We start from the raw sequence: 18,612 nt of genomic DNA on the forward strand, positions 1-18,612 counted from the left end.
AGAGCCTTCCATCTAGAACTGCCCATGCTCTTTCCCCAACCAGAGACTTCAAGCCACATGTTGAAGACAGTGGAATCACATGTAGGAAGGAGTCTGAGCCCCAATATTACCGATGAAGCAGAGCCACCTGCAGATCAGAAACATTAGCCATACTTTACAAGTGGGGAAACTTTTGTTGTGTTAAACCACTGAGATTTCAGGGTTTATCAGATTACCAGAATAATGCACCCAGGATCACCTTAACTATAAAGTAGGCATTGTCTACACTACAGCTGCTTCTTAAAGAGATATACATGGAACCTCCATCACCTGCAAATACACAGAGGATGAGGTTTCAAAGACACCAAGGAGGTGAATGGGTAGAAAAATGTTGGTTAGCTTCAGGGCAGTTACCTGCTACCCTTCTAGGTCTGCAGGTTTCTAAATGATGACAAAGCCTATACCCGTAATTGGTGGTTTACAAAAAAAAAAAAAAAAAAAAAAAAAAAAAAACTTGAAGGACGCGATGGCAGTTTTTGCCCAGGATGCTCAAAAGACATAATCAAATTCAAAACTGCTGCCTTCTCCCTACTTTACTCTTAACAAAACCAATTGTGAAAGTAAACATTGCCAGGTCTCTGTCCAGAGAATCCGGTTTTTGCAATTACCCAGGATAATAAAATTGTCCCGGCTGAATCCAAGACCTTGTCTGTAAGGGCTCTCCACTTCGGCAGCCAAACAAGAGCGACAGCAGGCACTAGAGTGGAAAGTACTACATGGGGGTAGGAGGCAGGCAGAGCATCAAGTCAAGGTCATGCCGGGGACCTGACCTTAGCCAAGTCACCAACTTCTCTTGACTTCTGTTCCATCATCTATAAATGGGGTTCCCGAAGCCTAACTTTATGCGTGTGGGAGGAGGGCTAGGGAGGTAAAGATTGAAATTCTTTCAAATAAAAGGAAGTAAAGAAGAAAGGAATGGAGAGAGGGAGGGAGGGAGGGAGGCAAGAAGAACAGTTTGTATTATTTCCAGAAAGACATGTATATTGAAATTAGTGATGTGTATCCAGTATTGGAAGTTCTATAGAAAGATCAAAGGTATAAAAGGGAACTGTGTGTGAGTATGGGGAATAAGGTTAAGGACAGGAAATGTTGGCTGCAGGTTCCATAGTAACAAGGGCCCCTGGGCTATCTGAAGGCAGTGCACTCACCGTAGTGTGGAATGATGCTCCAAGCCATGGCAGATGCATAGATGCCCCCCGTCATCCAGAAGATGCCCAGCCAACTAAGATGTTCTCCTCGCTTCTCACGAGATAAGAATTCAGAAAAATAGGCAAAAACAATGGGCAGAGCACCCCCGATCCTGTGAAAATAAGATGCCAAAAAGAATCAAGTCATAACACTAAAAATGGTCATGCCAGAAGCCTAGTTACTTTATACTCCACCTTTGTGAGTTTGAAAGAGCAGCCAAGGCAGTGCCAGGTTATGTGACCTTACACACTGACTTTACAACCTTTTCTAAGGTTCAACTTTAATACAGTATCTTGGAAGTCAAATACAAAACTCAGTCCAAGGTTTTCTGGAGGTACCACTCAGAGCTAGAGTAGCAGGACGGTCTACAAGGGTCTAGCAAAGCCCTGCATGTACATACCCTATGCCTGAGAGGAGACGGCAGAAGAGGAAGGCTCCATATCCCTGCACGAAGGAGGAGAGAGAGGCGAAGGAAGCGTTGAGGGCCAGAGACATGCTGAGGACTCTCTTCCTCCCCAGCTTATCTGCCAGGCCTCCCAGGACGAAGGCCCCCGCCATCATTCCTAGGTAGACAATCAGCCCTGTGAGGGTGAAAGGAAAAAGAGAAGAGAGGGTGGAAAGAAGATACAAAACATTAGAAACCATGCAATGTGCTAGAAAATCCAATGCCCATTTTTATGTATTCTAGAAATTTCATGTCAAAGACATAAAAGGTGGGCTATAACAGATGTTCATGGCAAATTAGAAGTATGGTACAGACTCAAATCCTTAAGAATGTTATTCAAAAAAATAGCCTCACAGATTGATACATATGTGCACATACTAAAATAGATCAACCATAGCTCGGTCTGATGTACCTTTCTTGAAGATGACTCTTTTAGAGGCATAATCTGCAGAAGGCAGTGCTGTCATTTTATTTTTAAGTGAAAAAGAATGTTTGTGTATAAAAATCTCTACCTGCAGGGGTAGGTTTAAAGAGAGAATTTCCAGGGAAAAGGCCAAAAGGGTGGAAGGAACATGGGAAGGAAGAAAAATGTACAAGTGTAAAGTAGCAATTACCAATAAGCCTGGCTATTTTATTGTTCCAAAAAAGATCTTCTCCACACTACAACCAATGTTCAGATTTCTTAGGGGAATGCAGAAGAGACAAGCAATGAGCTGTCCTGTCTTTAACACGTGTAACTTCTACTTGTCTTCTAATAATAAGATCAGTCAATTTAAGGTGTCATATAAATATATTGTTGTTGACATGTTTATGGTGTTCCAGTGAAAGTCAGCATCCTGACAGACATGGCACATCTCCAAAAGCATGTGGATGATTCCTTCCTGATAAATAGTGAGTGCTTACTAATTATCAACAACTGTGCTAAGTCCATATGTGATTTACTACTTCTCTGAAGGAAACTTTGCAGACCATCCTTCATGAGGAGAAAATGCTGAATGCAAATTATGGAAGGATCCTTTCACCCAGCCTTAACTGTAAATCAAACGATGAACACAAATTATCTTTCACAGAAAGGAAGCTTTTGGACATACAGATGCTTTATTTATGCAGATGTGTGCCAGGAAGGGCCGACATAAAGCAAAGAGCTTCAATTAGCTGATTAATCAACTTGAAGGCTGGTCCCCAAAAGGAAAGATTTAACTATGCTCTGTTTTATCTTCCCAATGACAGAGTTCGTTGTTTTATCGTCTTATTCTATGAGATGAAAAGAAATGATAACTTTGATATCGTCAATAGCTTTCATGAAGATTTCCTTCACTTACCTGGATTGTAACTCTTAGCCTTTACATAGCTCAACACTATGTAAGATGCTATTTCCTTTTATATTTCGGTGTATGCTGTTACTTCATGGAATATGTCAACGGGTCTACAAAGTATCTATTAAATGTCTGTTATTAGGTAAGCACTCTTGTAGTTACTGGGGATACAGTGAGGTAGAAACACATGAAAATCCCTGCCTTCACAGAGCTTACATTCCATTTAGGGGAAAAGAGATAATAAATACATGAGCAAAATATACGGTTAGTGGGGAACTGATAAGAGTTCTAGAGAAAAATAATGTGAAGGACGGGAACAGGGAGATCCAGGCTGGGAGGTAGCAATTTTAAAGAAGATAGTTCAGGAGGCCCTCACTGAGATGGGACATTTGGACAAAGACCTTAAGGAAGCCAACAATGGGGATATCTAAGGGAAATTACTGAGCCTGTGCTCCTGATCTGCCATTTCTCTGCATACTTGAAGGATCCACAGAGAAGTAATAGAGTGAGGACACCTCCTCCTCCCTATTTCACCAGTTTCCCAGCCCAAAGCTCCAAAAATGTAATGAGCAATTTCCTACTAATATTAAGTCACCAACACTTGTGTTTCAGAAAATGAGTAAAGACTTGCAAACACAACTCAGTATATGTCATGCTGTGTTGTAATAATGTGTGAGTCAGTGTGCTCTGCTAGACTATGATTTTATCTGCTATCCAGCCCTGACCAACCAAGAGTCCAATATCTAGTTCCCTGCAGACTTAATCTTGCTCAGTTCTTAGCCATTGTGAGCCATGTCCAGCAGAACTGCCTTACTCACTGATGAGTGAGTGATGCCTTACTTACTCATCTGCTGCTGCCATCCCTATGCCCACCAGATAAGCCTGATTGAAGGTCAGACTGCAGCCTCCCTGTTACTTTCACCTCATGGTTTTAGTCCTCATAACTGGCTCATGACTGTGATCCTGATCCCCATGCTAGTTTCTGATTAGCATCTCATATCCCAACCAATTGGGAAAGACCCAAACTCTGTCTATGCCTAGCCAGGTTCTCCCCAGGAAAGAACTGGATTCTATTTCCTCTGACTTAGGTAACCTACCAACATGCTGGCCATAGTCAGGAGCCCCATACCTGAGATGCCCTGTCCTTCTGGATAGACTACTGGGATGTCACCACCAGCCCAACTCAAAGTGGGGTTTTACCCAAGTCCTTTGTACTTGGTAATTTAGAATTCTAGACCAGAGCAGAGAGGGAACATCTTTTTCCAAGTTATATCTATTCAGCTCCCAAAATTTGTTGGCTTCAGCTCAACTCCTTGTCAAGAATTTCCAATACCCCATTCAGCCAACAAATACCTGGTGGTTCTCTCATGATATGTGGTCAATAACGTTTGGAATAAAGAAACAGATATTGAAAGGAAGGAAGAGAGGATGAAGGGAGGGAGGAAGCGAGCCTTACCCAAATTGCAAAGTAAGTGTTATGGATGCTTTAAGACAGTGAGTAATCCAGCAATAGGTCATGAGAGCCTAATATATCAACTCATAGCACCGAGGTAGCAAACACAGAGTGAGCACTCGCTACTAGCCTGACTCCATGTGAACCATTTCACAGGCATTGTTGGTCCCATATAATGCTTATAACAACTCAGTGGATACCACTTCTGTCCCTGTTTTGTAAAGGAGGAAACTGATTCACAGAGAGGTAAAGTGGTTCCCCAAGGTTACACAACTAGTGGAAGTATGAAGATTGTAATCTGGGAATTCCAACCTCAGAGTCGAGGCTTTAGCTACTACCCTTTACTGTTCTTTATAGATAAGCATCAGATAGATTTCTTAGCTTTGTATTAGTTTATTATTTCCGTGTTTGCTCACCCTCAGAGTGGGGCATGGTTCCTTCCTTTCAAGGAGATAAAGAGTAAATTATGTGATTATCTCCTGGTGAGAAAGAACATTCCAATAAAGGCATATGTCAGGTAATATGCAAAATGGAGAAAGAGCACAGTCTGGATGCACCTCACTCAATGTGGGAAGGCTTCCAAAAGAAAGTCATTGAGTTGCTGGTGAAGGACAAACAGAAGTTATTCAGGTTTCTATCTTGGTGGTTGGGGTAGTGCATCACAGGCAGTGGCAGGCAGCACATGCAAAAGACAGGGAGACAAAAAGAACACCTGATATGTTTGGGCAACAATGTTAGAGTAGTTCAATGTGAGTAGAGCAGAGTGTACATGGGGGAACCTGGTAAGGGATTGGGGCTAGGAGGTAGAGCAAAGGGCACACCATAAATGGCTCATTGGTGTGCATGCATGCATGTTAGAGAGAAAGAGAAAAAACCTATGATTTTTTGATCCATGCATGTGTAGTTATATGTGTGCATGTTGCTGTTTGCACCATGTATGTGGGCCTATAAATTGGGAGGAAGGAAGAAGAGAAATCAGAGGAGTGGTCAGGAGACTTGCTGAGAACCAGTCTGTACACCCTATGCCCTGGTCCCACCCTGGTCTCTCATGAGATGAGAAAAACACTAGTATCCAGTTAAAGTTTGTTTTTCTTTTTCCAGTAAAGCTATCTTTAGCACTTCTCAAATGCTACTGTGCACATACAAATCATGGAAGGATCTTAGTGAAATCAGACTCTGATTCAGTAAGTCAGATGTGGGGTCTGAGATTCTCCATTTTTTTTTAAATGAGAGAGAGAGAAAGCAAACATGCTAGCTGGAATGGGGGAGTGGGCAAAGGGAGGGGGTGGAAGAGAATCTTAAGCAGGCTGCATGCCCAGTGTGGAGCCCGTCGTGGGGCTCCATCTCATGACCCTGAGATCATGGCCTGACGCAAAATCAAGAGTCAGACGCTCAACCAACTGTGCCACCCAGGTGCCTAAGATTATGCATTTCTAACAAGACTGATGTTGCTGATCCATGGACCACAGTCTGAGCAATGGGAGGCCATAGCATACCTATCTTCCTGGAAGCACAGTGAGGGGATAGTGATGAGAATTCTGGCCTTAGAATCTCAAAATGTCCTTCAATGATTGTGAGATTTGGGAGGAAATTCTCACACTCTCTGAGGGCCTTACCACCGCATGTGTAAACTGATTACTAGATAATTTCCAAGCTGCCTTCCTATTCATTTGTCTTTCAAAAATATAAATCATGAATGATGAAGTTGTGTGGTTTTCCCAGGAAGAACATGTTCGGATTTTGGAAATAAACCCAGTGACATATGTTTGATCAAACTATTGTGAAGCCCACACAAGACATGTCTATGGATGACACATGGCCAGTAGAACCATCAGTGTGCAATCTCAGTGATGGACTTTGTGCCAGTTGTTATTCAGCACCTACTTGGTCCATAAACACCTGTGCGTTGCCAGCCAGTCACTGCTAGGCCCTGGCAATAGGGAGGCAGGAGAGAGAGAGAGAGAGAGAGAGAGAGAGAGAGAGAGAGGCTGAAAGGCTGGAGCAGGAAGAAGGGACCTGTGCTTTCTGTTCCTATGACTTCCACCTCAGCGTTATTCACCAGGCAGCAGCAATGCTGTTCCACATGGGAGCAGCTGAATCCAATTAGCAGAACCAACCACATCCTGCCCTCCCCTCTTCTCCCACACCAACATCAGCCAGGAAGGGTCCCCCCACTTCCAGAGATCTGAATTATAGCTCCATGAGCTCCCTTCTCTGAGCATTTTGAGGCAGAGTAATTCCATTCTCTTCCCTTTCTTCCCACAGTCCTAGGGTGGCAGCTGCTCCCTGCAGTCACTATCTCAGTATACTTTATAAACACATTTTACTCACCCTGCTAAAAATTTCTTATATTAAATTCTGTCTATTCTAGTAACTGACTATACTCTGACCGATCCAGGCACATCGGCAAACTGATGTATCACAGAGATTCGGTTTGGGATCCAATTCCCTTTCTTTACTGGCTGAGGCTGCTGAGCCCCAGATCTGGTCAGTGACTCTCCTGGAAATTCCCTGCTGGCTCAGGACCTGCTGGCACTGCGATTCTGCTGTCCTGGCTCCTAGCCTGGGGCTTTTGCTACTCACTGTCCAAGGCAGAGGAAGAACTAGAAAGAATAAGAAAAGCTTTTCAAGATGCCATTGTCGGGGATCAGAATACGCAGCCCCAAAAAGTGCCACTTTGGTCTAAGGATTATTTTAAGCTGAAGATGGTTGAGAAACAGCACACTCCAAAAGGAAGCTCCCTGCCCTCCTGCATATTTGCCTAAAAGCAGGCCTAGGCGTTTCATCACCACAGACTCTTCCCAGCCCAGAGACAGCACAAAGAAGGATGGACATAACGAAGCTTCCTAAAACAACATTAAGGGGGGCATGTGATGGAATGAGCACTGGATATTATGTAAGACTGATGAATTCCCAACTTCTGCCTCTGAAACCAATTAGACATTATGTTAATTAATTAAAGTTAAATAAAAATTTTTTTAAAACAATGTGAATCAAAAATTTTAAAAAATTAAAAATGATAATAAAAACCAAAACAATCTTCCATTAGTTTGCCCCGTTTTGCCACCCAGGGAAGCCTACAACCCTGCTCTTTTGTCTTGTTCCTTCTTTCCAAGTGTATTGTTCTTTGTGAAGTTCCTATCTAAAACCCAAGTCCTGGGCAGCCCTGGAGGCTCAGCGGTTTAGCGCCACCTTCAGCCCAGGGCGTGATCCTGGAGACCCGGGATGGAGTCCCACATCCAGCTCCCTGCTCCATGCCTGCTTCTCCCTCTGCCTGTGCCTCTGCTTCTCTCCCTCTCTCTCTCTCATGAATAAATGAATAAAATATTTTAAAAATTAATAAAAATAAAAAATAAAAGCCAAGTCCTAACCATCCCTTTGAATGACTCCAGTGTAAGACACGTGCTAATAAATGGTTTTTCTCTTGCTAATCAATCTTTTGTCAGTTTAATTCACTGGGCCTCCAGCCTGGGAGGGCTGAGGGAAGAAGCTTTTCTTCCCCTGCACTTGTTGGAAGGCTATGACAAGAACGAATGAAGGAAAGAGGGGCCAATCCACAGAGAAGAGAAATATAAAATTAACAATGCCTCTGAAATGGCTGTGCTATTAAATGCATTTAAAATTTGTCTTTAGCAGAAGAAATTAAGACAATAAATTTGGAAAACTGAAATGTAATGGAGTTATCAAAAATTACTTTAGCACAAAGCAGATAAGGGACTAGCTAGAAAGTGAGAAAGTCTATTATTCTTCAGTTCCCCTCAACAAGCTCAATGGCAGATTAAGGAAATCTCCCCTCCCACAATAAATGAGCGTTTTAAGAAAATCATAAGCAAAAATTGCTACTTTCAGAGTAGGGTTGATAAGGGTAAAGGGAAGGGGATGTGGGAGGGTGAGAGGAAGTTTTAATGGGTGATAACACCACAGAGGAAATGAAATATGTCTCCATGGAAGAAAGAGGAGCCCACAATGAGCAAGAGGCGCCATAAAAAAGAAGAGACCAATCTTGAAAGAGAGATGATCCAGTTCCCAGTCCCGGTTCCACCAAGTACCCACAGCATGACCAGAGGCAACCCATTCAGCTTCTCTGATCCTTGTTCCTTCTTTGTAAAAGTCAGATGATAGTGCTTAGTGCTCATCTTGTGGAGTTGTTAGCATGACACAGCACAGTGGATTGGAAGCACCCTAGCAGGATGCTAGCAGGATGCTAGCACAAAAGTAAATGCACAATTAATCAAAGTTGCTATTGTCCTTAGGAGCAGCGCAGCATAGAACTGGCTGTGACCTAAGAAAGCCCAGGGTTACAAAAATGAAAATAAGTTGGTGGTATTTTAAAGTCAAACCAATCATATTTTAAAGGAATTGGAGGCAAGGGAACAGAGACTAGCAGAAGAAATTTATTTATAGTAGCACGCCCTTTAAACGCACCTCCCTTCCTCCCTACCTGAAGAGGAAGCCAGGTTCCAATAAAAAGCTTTTTTTAACTACAACATTTTTCAAGTTTCCTCTAAGGAAACTTTTCTGGGAATTGTTTTTTCCTTTTGCTAACTCATATTTAAGCTGCCAGATTGATTGTCATCTCCTTAGAGAGGCATCCCTGATATTCCAAACTAGAACTCAACAAACCTTTTCTGTTAAAGGGGCAGAGGAAAAAAAATCTTTCACTTGTAAATAATTTACTTTGCAGATTTCCTATGGTCTCAGTGACATCTTCTTCTTCCTTTTTTCTTTATAATCCTTTAAAAATGTAAAAACAAAAAAGAAGCCATAGTTTCCTGACGCCCTGTTCCAAAGGAAATTCTCTCCTCCCTGCTGGTACTTCTGCAACATACCGCTCCTTCTTTCCTATCACATGTATCTGTTTGCTATTATACACTCATTTGTTCAATATCTGTCCAGTCCCTCAGACTGCAGACCCCTAGAGGAAAGGACTGTGTTGGTTTTGTTTGAGTGAAATTCTCTCTGTGTCTCTAGCATCTAGCTCGGAGGCTGGCAGGCAGTAGCAATGCTGTTCAGATGGAAAAATCTGAAAAATACAAAAAAATGTACAAAAGTGAATGCAAAAATTGTCCATCATGCCATCCACCCAAAGCTATTGTGATAGCCTGTGTTACTCCTTGTATTTGTACTTGTACACATGCAACTACATACTCTACATAATTGAGACTATTCTGTATTAGAAGTTTCATGACCTATTTTCCATTTGCTAAATAACTCTACAAAGAACATCTTTATGCATATGTCCTTGTCTGTCATGGGGTCAGAATTGATTCCAAGAAATGAAATCATGAGGTCAAAGGGGCTCAGTGAGTTTGTGGTTCCTGAGACATGATGCCAAATTTCCTTCCAGAGAGCTGATCTACATCACAAACCTCTTGCAATCTCTAGAGATGCTTTTTGTGAATATACTCTCTGAGCATTGGAGGCAGTGGGATGAAGTATACAATTAACCAAGGACAAAGAAGCCATTTCTAACTTTTTTTCTTGAATACATGGAAATTAAATGCATTAATTATCCTGGGAAGATTCTAAGCTTCCTTTCCTTGCAACCACTCATTTATTGGACTATACATACATGCTTTGCAAGGATCAAAATTAGCACCTCCCAAATGAACTATCTCCATTCCATCTTTTTATTATTCAAACAAACATACCTTTTTAAAGGGCGATATTTTCTTGGACTACGGTCTGGGAAGTTAATTTCATAAAGATTTCATGTATACAGGAATCCCCTAGTGACATCTCATTTTGGTATTAAGTCATGGAAGAATTTCAGGCTATCTATCTGCACACCTCCATGAAATCAGATGCATTAGGTTAAGTTAGCCAAGTGCTGTGTATGTATGACATGTAGATGCTTGGAAACTTCTGGGATGAATAAACACTTTCTTTTGGATCCAGGTACTTGGCACAGAAAAGGTTTGGCTTTAACAACTTGTCAAGTGAAAACAAATCTGGCAATCACGGTGTTGGACTTTTCTAGTACTTCATGTGTCCAATAAACTCAAGTAAATGAATCTTTGGTAGTAGGTTGACTTTCCTTATCTATCAAAAGTTGGAATTCTTTTCCAAATGTCACATATTTATTTAAAAACAAATGGGCAGATGAGAAAGGAAGGACAAAGGAACTAGTATCTGTTCAGCTCCTATCACATGCTAAGTACTATAGTAGGTGACATAGGTTACAATTTCAACTTGTCATTCCAACAACATGAGGGAAGTACTAATATATTCATTAACAGGTGAGGAATTTGAGATTAAGAGTTTTCCTCTCTGATCACAATTATTAAAATATCAAAGTAAAGTTTTCTGATATCTGATGGAAGAAATCCAGGTTTGCAGTTGAGTGACTCATCCATGGCTCAGACCAGGGTAACCCTCAAGAGAAGATACACCAGGACTATTCAGGGACACCTGGGTTGGATAAGGCATTTGTCACTCTGCCTGAGGATGCATCACACTCATTTTCATCTGGTCCTTCTCCTCAGTAGAAGCCACAGCCCTATGGAAGAGTAGAATTACCTCTTCTGGAAGTTCTAGGTTCTGGGTGTGACCAACAGGTCCAAAGGTAGAAGTCTGCAGACAGATTGGGGAGTCTGAGAGAGAGAAGCTCCTTGTTTCAGCAACATAGAGTAAGGGTAAGATCTTAAATCAGGAAGCAGTTCTCTCTTCAACCATACTTAGGGGAAATAAAGACCCTGCTAGGCAGCCTGGAGACTTCATTGTCCCAGCAGTGTGTGACCAAGTTTAAGTCATGAGGCAATATTCTGGGCCAAGCTATGAGCCTATGAGGAGACCAGGCCTCAGATCCCTGGCCATGTCTTTGGTGAGCAGAAGATAGGCCCATAGCCATGGTGGGAGCAATGGTAACAGAAAGGATTCAAGTCACTAATAAGGCTTCTGTCCATTAGCCCTGGGGCAAAGTGGTACCTGGCACTTACCTCAATTTTCTTTCACACCAGAAACAAGAGGCTTCAAGAAGCATTTCCTGAGAATACTGTGAGAATCTTGAAATTGCCTTATTCACATACTACCACACTAGAGATCTCTTTAAAAAGCAAAGCTTCCAAAAAAAAAAAAAAAAAAAAAGCAAAGCTTCCCTTCAGGTACCTCCCATAGCAGGTGAGACGAAGTGAGGGAGGCAATGGAGGGTGTCACCTGTGCTAAAGCCAGTAGAATTATGACATCTCTGATAGTTGTTCTGGTACTGTGGGTGTCTCAGATGTGATCATTACCCAGGGAGACCCAACAATCCCTTGGCCATTCCACTAAAGACCAAGTTGGGGCTGCCACTGTGGTCATTTCTAGAGGGTGGACCGGTCCAGGGAAATCACAATAAAGCCAGTTATGGAGTATAGCCAAGAGCCAGAAGCTGAGAAAAGATTGGATGATAAAAGATCAGAAGAGGAAACCAAAGTCTTTACAAGGAAATTTGCTAACCCCCATTCTCTACATGTCAGTGAACCTGGCATAGGGGCATAAAGATAAATAAATCCTAGCCCTCTGTTTTCAAAAACCTCACAATCTAGCAGAAATAAAGCGGTAGGAAAATAGGACGTGGTGGATCAAGGCAAGGGCCAAAGAACGGACACAGCAAGAACTCTGGCAAGCTGAAAGAGGGTGATAGCTGAGCAAGCAGATGGCCAGTGGGGTGAGAGTGAAGCTGAGCATCACAGCAAGGGATCAGAAAGTGATGCAGCTGATTATTGGCCAAAGTCAAACCCATGATCTTCCAGAACTTAGTTGCCTTTTTGGTATAATCACTTTGCACCAAAGTGGGTCACCTTGTTTTCAAAGGACACTATCCTCTATGTTAGGATAGAGTTGATTTGCAGCCAGATTGGAAAAGAACTATCTTCCTCTCTGGAGATACCTGGATGTCTGTCTCTGACTTTTGGGAAACATAAGAGCAATGGAATTTGTGACATGCTTTTTTTTAAGTCTGAAACTCCCCTGACAACCTCAGGGGCCAGTTTGTTTACTGATGATTTCCAGTGGTATAAGTGATTGGTCAGCCCAGCTTGATCACAAGACCATAGGGACATGACAGCCCCTGGGGGGACTTCTACCATGAGTTATCACAGAGTGATGGTTTCTTGCACAGATCTTGGTGGTTCAATCTGGTGACAGGTCCATCTGAGAATAAGAAGGACCCTGGAGAGACTGCCTGGATGTGTCTTGAATTCCCAGTGCTTGCCTATATGATCTTTCTCTGGTCCTTTGTCTTTAAATAAAAGCCTTATGTGATTGTACTCGGTGGAGACTTGTGAATCCTTTCAAATACCCAAAATGATGAAATCTTTTCACCACTTGGCCCAAGGGTTGCAAAATCAGATGCCTACAGGGACCAACCAGGCCAGGAAGCGAGTGAAGCCAACCAGCCATACCTAGTAGGGAATACACACCCATCTAAAGGGAGCAGCCATACCCACCTTTAGCCAATTGCTGTGTTATGGAATACAGATGCTATTTCTAGAATTTCAAAGAGCATCAGAAATATGGATTTCTAAATAAAACTCTTTGCTTTTTAAAACACTTGACTGGGAAAGCAATTATTTTCCTCCACTCTTTAAGAACCCTATGTGAGAAAGAGTTGTACAGGTTTTAGTAGTATATTAGGAACATGAATATTCACATTTTCATTAAAATGTTTCTTGTGGTTTAGATCTCTTCATTTTTTCTATTCTTATGACAACTTGTCTTATTAGGTATCAATTACCCCCTGGGTAGTGTTTTTCTATGCTCACATCTCAGAGTCTTCATACTGCTTTTGTTTCACTTAGTATGCTCTTTATTCATCTCTTTGCATGGATGGCTCCTTCTCATACTCCAGACCCAAGCTCTGGGAGGCCTTCTCTGATCACCCATTCATAGTGATTCTCCATCCAAAAGTGTAATCAGGCCAGTTAGAAGGCCATGACATTTATTTCAAGTGAGCAATGCTGACAGTATGGGCCAGAGTGGTAGGTAACAGTGTAAGTGGTAAGAAGTGGCTGGATTCTGGATACATTTCAAAGGTAGAGTCAAGAAAATGGGTGGTACTTAAAGCAGAGACAACCAGAGTTCCCAAGGAAGGGGCAATGAGAAGAGATCCCAGGGCGAAGTAGTGAAATGTTCCAATGTTTAAGGGTCAAAAGAATGAAGAGAAGCCAGTAGCTGGGAAGGACCAGCAGGGGAGGCAGGGAAGGGGGGGAGAGGCAGCAGGAAAGATAGAAGATTATGGTAGCTGCAAGTCCAATTAAAAAAGTGTATCACTGAGGAGTGGGGGTAGACTGTTTCGGTTGCCACTGACAGGTCTAGAAAGCTGAGGACCAAGATTGGACCGCTGGATTGGCCAAGTGGGGCCACTGGTGATCTAGACAAGCACAGTTTTAGGAAGTGGCAGGGACTACATCCTGTTCCCAGAGGGCTCCAGGGAGAATGAGAAGTGAGGAGCTAGACTCGCTGAATTTTACCAAAAAGGGAATAGAAAGGATGAGTGCAGAGTCAAGATGGGAGAAACTGTATCGTGTTTGTGCATTGATAGGAATGGCTGAGTACAGGTAGAAAATGAGATGAAGAGGAGGAAATTGATCATTTTGAAAGTTGTGTCTCCTTCCCTGGGCATGGGCATCGGGTGTGAGAATGGGCACATTACACTAAGGTTCCTCCACTCCCATAGGAATAAGGTAAAAACAGAGGCAATTAGCAAGGGAGGGGTGGGGGTCAGAGCTGTGGGGCTTCTTTACTGGTGGTTTCTGTTTCCTTGAAGAAAGAGGGACTGAATGTTTTGCACTGAGAGTGAGGATGAGGAGGAGATGCTGGGAATTGACAGCAGAGGGTAAGGCAGGAAATAGTCATCAGGAGCATGGGAAAGTAAATGGTTCATGGCAATGAAAAATGAAGGCTGGCAGCATAAAGGGCCCCTTGAGGCTATTGATCATGAATTTAATGTGAGGCCAGTGGATAGCACTGTGTGTGGCTCACCAGCCGTGTTCAGCTCCAGGGTCCATGGAATAGACTGATGAAGAGTTAGAGGGAACCAGAGTGGGAGAACACAGCAAAATAAAAGATGCACAAGGAAGTTGATGGCATATGCAAGGGATGGTTAAGATTCTGGTCCATACAGTTTAAGTTGTAGTTTCTTTTTTTTTTTTTAAAGATTTTTAAAATTTATTTATTCAGAGAGAGAGGAGGGGGCGCAGAGGAAGAAGCAGGGCCCACGCTGGAAGCCCAGCGTGGGACTCGATCCCCGGTCTCCAGGATCACGCCCTGGGCTGAAGGTGGTGCTAAACTGCTGAGCCACCCAGGCTGCCCTGGTCCATAGAGTTTAAGCTCAGTGAAGAATGTGGTGGGGACACAGACCAAAGGACAGACCAAAGGCTGAAGGTGTCCCTGAGGCTGAAAACAAGTGGAGGCTGGAGAACTAGAAACAGAGTGAGTTGGAAACAGAAGAAGGGGTGTTTCCTATTGGGGTTGCAATGGAGCTGGAGTTAATGGTCATGATAAGATCTAGATAAGACCAGGAAGGTAAGTAATTGAGATCACTGGATTGGAAGGTAAGTAATTGAGATCACTGGTAAGTAACTGACATCACCTCAATGAATGACAGACAGGGATATTGGAGAGCACTTACTGAAATCACCAAGAATTCTAATGGAAATAGTTTTGGAGTGTGACAGTGAACCTGGAATTAAGATCCTCAAGGAATGAGGGGGCATGAGACAGAGATCAGTAGGTGACTACCACAATAATACACTGTAGGCAATTATCTCGGTGACACATTAAATATGGATATAAGGGAGGAGGAGGGGATAATGGTCTGGAACTGTCAGTGAGAAGCAAGGAGGAGCAATGGGACTAGGGGTATGGAGTATGAGAGAGAAAACAGCCACCACTCGAGACTGCAGAAGGATACATTTCAGGTACAGCAAGAAGGCAAATGGCCTTAAGAGAAGAGGTGAGAGAGAAGAGACAGGGAAAAAGGGATGGACAATGCTGTACAGTAATGAGAATCTGGGTGATAAGGAAAGTCATAGAAGACACAGACCCCTCACACTGACCAACACAGAGAGTGATAAAGGGCATAATGAAATTAGTTCTGATGCTCTCAAGACCAATTTTGGTGGCAAGGCTGATAGTGTAGGGAAGAAAAAAGTATTGGAGGGCCTACGATGAAGAGCACAGTGAGCTCTGGAGCCCCCTTTGTTCCTGCCAATGGAGGAGTGGAGGTTAGGGGAACCACCTTATTTATTGTCTACTTCCCTGAAAATGTTAGCTCCATGACCAAGGGAGCTGTAAGTCATTCATCAATGAGTCATTCAACAAATAATTGATTCCTTAGAGTTATTATATAAAATAAAGAATATACAAAGCAACTTCATGTGTATTGGGTCCTTATTGGGCACTGTGATCAACTCTTTATGTGCATTATCTTATTTAATCCTCCCAATGGTTCTGCAAGGTAGGGATTTATAGTATTTTAATCCCATAAATAAAGAAGCCAAGGTTGGGGATGCCTGGGCGGCTCAGTAGTTGAGCATCTGCCTTTGGCTCAGGTCGTGATCCCGGGGTTCTGGGATTGAGTCCCCCACCAGGCTCCTCACAGGGAGCCTGCTTCTCCCTCTGCCTAGGTCTCTGTGTATCTCATGAATAAATAAATAAAATCTTTTAAAAAGAAGCCAAGGTTCAGGGAAGTTAAGTGACTTGTCTGGGATGATAGACGTAATTAATGGTGTAGCCAAGATATAAAATCACACAGTCTGTCTTTAAAGCACTTATACATATGGTAGACTCTGTTGGTCACATTCCAAAAAAACTTCTTCCTTCTTCCTTATTAAAGAAACCTTGGTTTTTCTTTAGGTATTAAAATGTGCTCAGAGAAATTGCCCGCCTATGTACATACTCAACCCTAAGGGGTAGATCATAATTAATTCAAGATGGCCATCTTCATCCAATTCCTTTTGTCAGTGATTTATTCAGGAAGGGCAATAAAACATATGGGTGTATTTGTCAGAGGCTTCTGGGCAATATTTTTCTGCCTAATAAAAGCAGAGAAAGCACTCCCTTGCCACCATCTCTCTTACTTTCTGTTTGGAAAGTCAGTATGGGAAGATGTAGAGCTTAGAGCTTCAGTGATCATCTTGTGACCATGAGAGAAAAAGAAGATGACGGAGATGACAAGCCTTATACCCTGACATGGGTGAACCACTGACCCACCCCCTGGAACCACCTAATTTGGGAATTCTTGATAAGTAAATAATAAACATCTCTATGATTCAAAGCCATTGTTATCAGCAACTGAATTGCATCCAAGACACATACTGCCTCCTAAAAAAGAAATCATACAGGTAAAAGATCATCTGATTGATTTACATAGTCTTTCTTAAAAACAAAAGGCAAGACAACTTGGTATAGAGGAAAGAGCTCTGTGCCAGTAGTTAAGGGTCTTAGGTCCTAGCCTCAGAGTATCTGACCTTGACCAACTCATTCCCTCTTGGTGCTCAGTTTCCTCCAGTTAGAAAGGAAAGGCATGCTAGGAGTTCTCCTTCATCCCTCTCACTTCTAATCTTAGATGATTCTATCATGTTATAATTAATGGCTTGTGCCTTATAATTTGTTATCACATGTCCTTTCAAAGATAACACTTCCCTTTCTGGGACCCAAGAGAGGTGAGGCAGAGGGACCAAGGAAAGGATGAAACTTCTCTGGGCCCTTTCCTACATGTCCCCAGCAAAGAGGGATGCATGCCTCCGAATCAGCAAAAATTCCAGCAATGAAACAGATAATGGTCACTCTGCACATTTGAGCAGCCCCAGCTAGGAACCCCCATGGAGTAGAAGGTGTTCACATTCAATCTGTTTAGTGGACTCCACAGGGCATGTCAAGGGCTATTACAATCCCAAGACCATATATTTGACTCTCCCCTCCCTCTTTCCTGCCCTGCTACTAACTGAGACTTTTTCTGGAAACTAAAACAATCCTTTGCAAAGTGAAAACTAACTCATCTTGGCTTGTGGTGCACATGATTTATAAATAAAGTTGGATTTTATACACCCACTGGCCTACAGAGGACCATTTTAGCTGAACAGTTGTGAATGCCACATCTGACATGATTCTTGGCAGTGCAGTGCGGGTATAGGGGAGTTCTTTTTGCCTCTGTTGCTCTGGTCTCTACACAGTGATGGATCATTGCTTGAGACTTCTTGTATGGCCTGATACAGGAAGGCAGAGCTGCTTTTCACTCTTTGGACAGCCTACTGGGGGCTGATGGTCTATGCCTCAGGGACCCCTGCGAATCCCCAGTAAAATCAACATCTGCCTTTCTGGTGCAGCTTGTTGGGACATGGGCTACATCCTGCTCTCATCTACAGATATGAGCTGTACCCTACTCCAGCACTCCCATGTAGGCCCAGTGCTTGCAGCATCCTGGAGTGGGTACCTAGAAACAACTGCCATGGATGGGACAGCAAGGGGAAGGAGAAGCAATAGACTTTGAAGTCAGACCTAATCACTGGTTTCAAATCCTAGATGTATCATTAACTACTTTTGACCAGTTACTTTAACCACTTGGAGCCTAACTTTTCCCACCTGTAAAATGCTGAAAACAATGCTTTCCTTGCGGGTTGCTCTAAGGATGATAGATGTCATATATCAAATACCTAGTACAGAATGGTTGCCCGGGAAGAGCTTACCAGATTATAGCCCTTGGTGGTGGCAGTATAATTATTATAATTGGCTTTTAAATTAGAAGAAAAGTCACAGAGGTTGTATCAGGCACTGGGAAATAACTGATTTCCAATAAATGGATTCCTTTGGCTTTCTATGAAAAATTTTGTACAAGAGCAAAGAATCTTTCAGCCTCATCACTAGAAAGTAGCCCACAGTGAAGACAAGTGACAATGAGTGACAATACAGGATAAGAAAATGCTTTCAGAACTGAACTTTGGGCTGGCATACATCACCTAAGATCTCTGACAACATTCCTCTCATCACATAAACTGGAGATGATCATTCTGACCATCTTACTAGTTTGTTTAAAATTCAGAGTATCCATGAACATCCCCGAAAATCTGTAAAGCACTGTGCAAAAGCAAACATGATTTTCAGATGCAACCCCATTTTTTCATGCTGGTCAAAGTAGACACAAATATCCCAACCATCATTACAAACATAAGAAGGAAGCCTTTTGGGGA

The 18,612-nt window shown here is 42.6% G+C and overlaps 1 protein-coding gene across 17 annotated transcripts in view; it reads right to left on the reverse strand.

Annotated features, from left to right (window-relative positions):
- Positions 1–18,612, reverse strand: part of SV2B (synaptic vesicle glycoprotein 2B) — a 173,548-nt gene that overhangs the window by 41,489 nt on the left and 113,447 nt on the right. For all 17 annotated transcript variants that reach the window (XM_072737217.1, XM_072737226.1, XM_072737220.1 and 14 more), the window contains 2 exons: positions 1,628–1,808; positions 1,188–1,339 (listed from right to left, as the gene is read on the reverse strand). In XM_072737217.1, coding sequence (XP_072593318.1) covers positions 1,188–1,339; positions 1,628–1,808 — 333 coding nt within the window. The remainder of the gene's footprint in view (positions 1–1,187; positions 1,340–1,627; positions 1,809–18,612) is intronic.

The sequence above is a fragment of the Vulpes vulpes genome, chromosome 14 (genome assembly GCF_048418805.1).
Source record: "Vulpes vulpes isolate BD-2025 chromosome 14, VulVul3, whole genome shotgun sequence".
Taxonomy (NCBI): Eukaryota; Metazoa; Chordata; class Mammalia; order Carnivora; family Canidae; genus Vulpes; species Vulpes vulpes.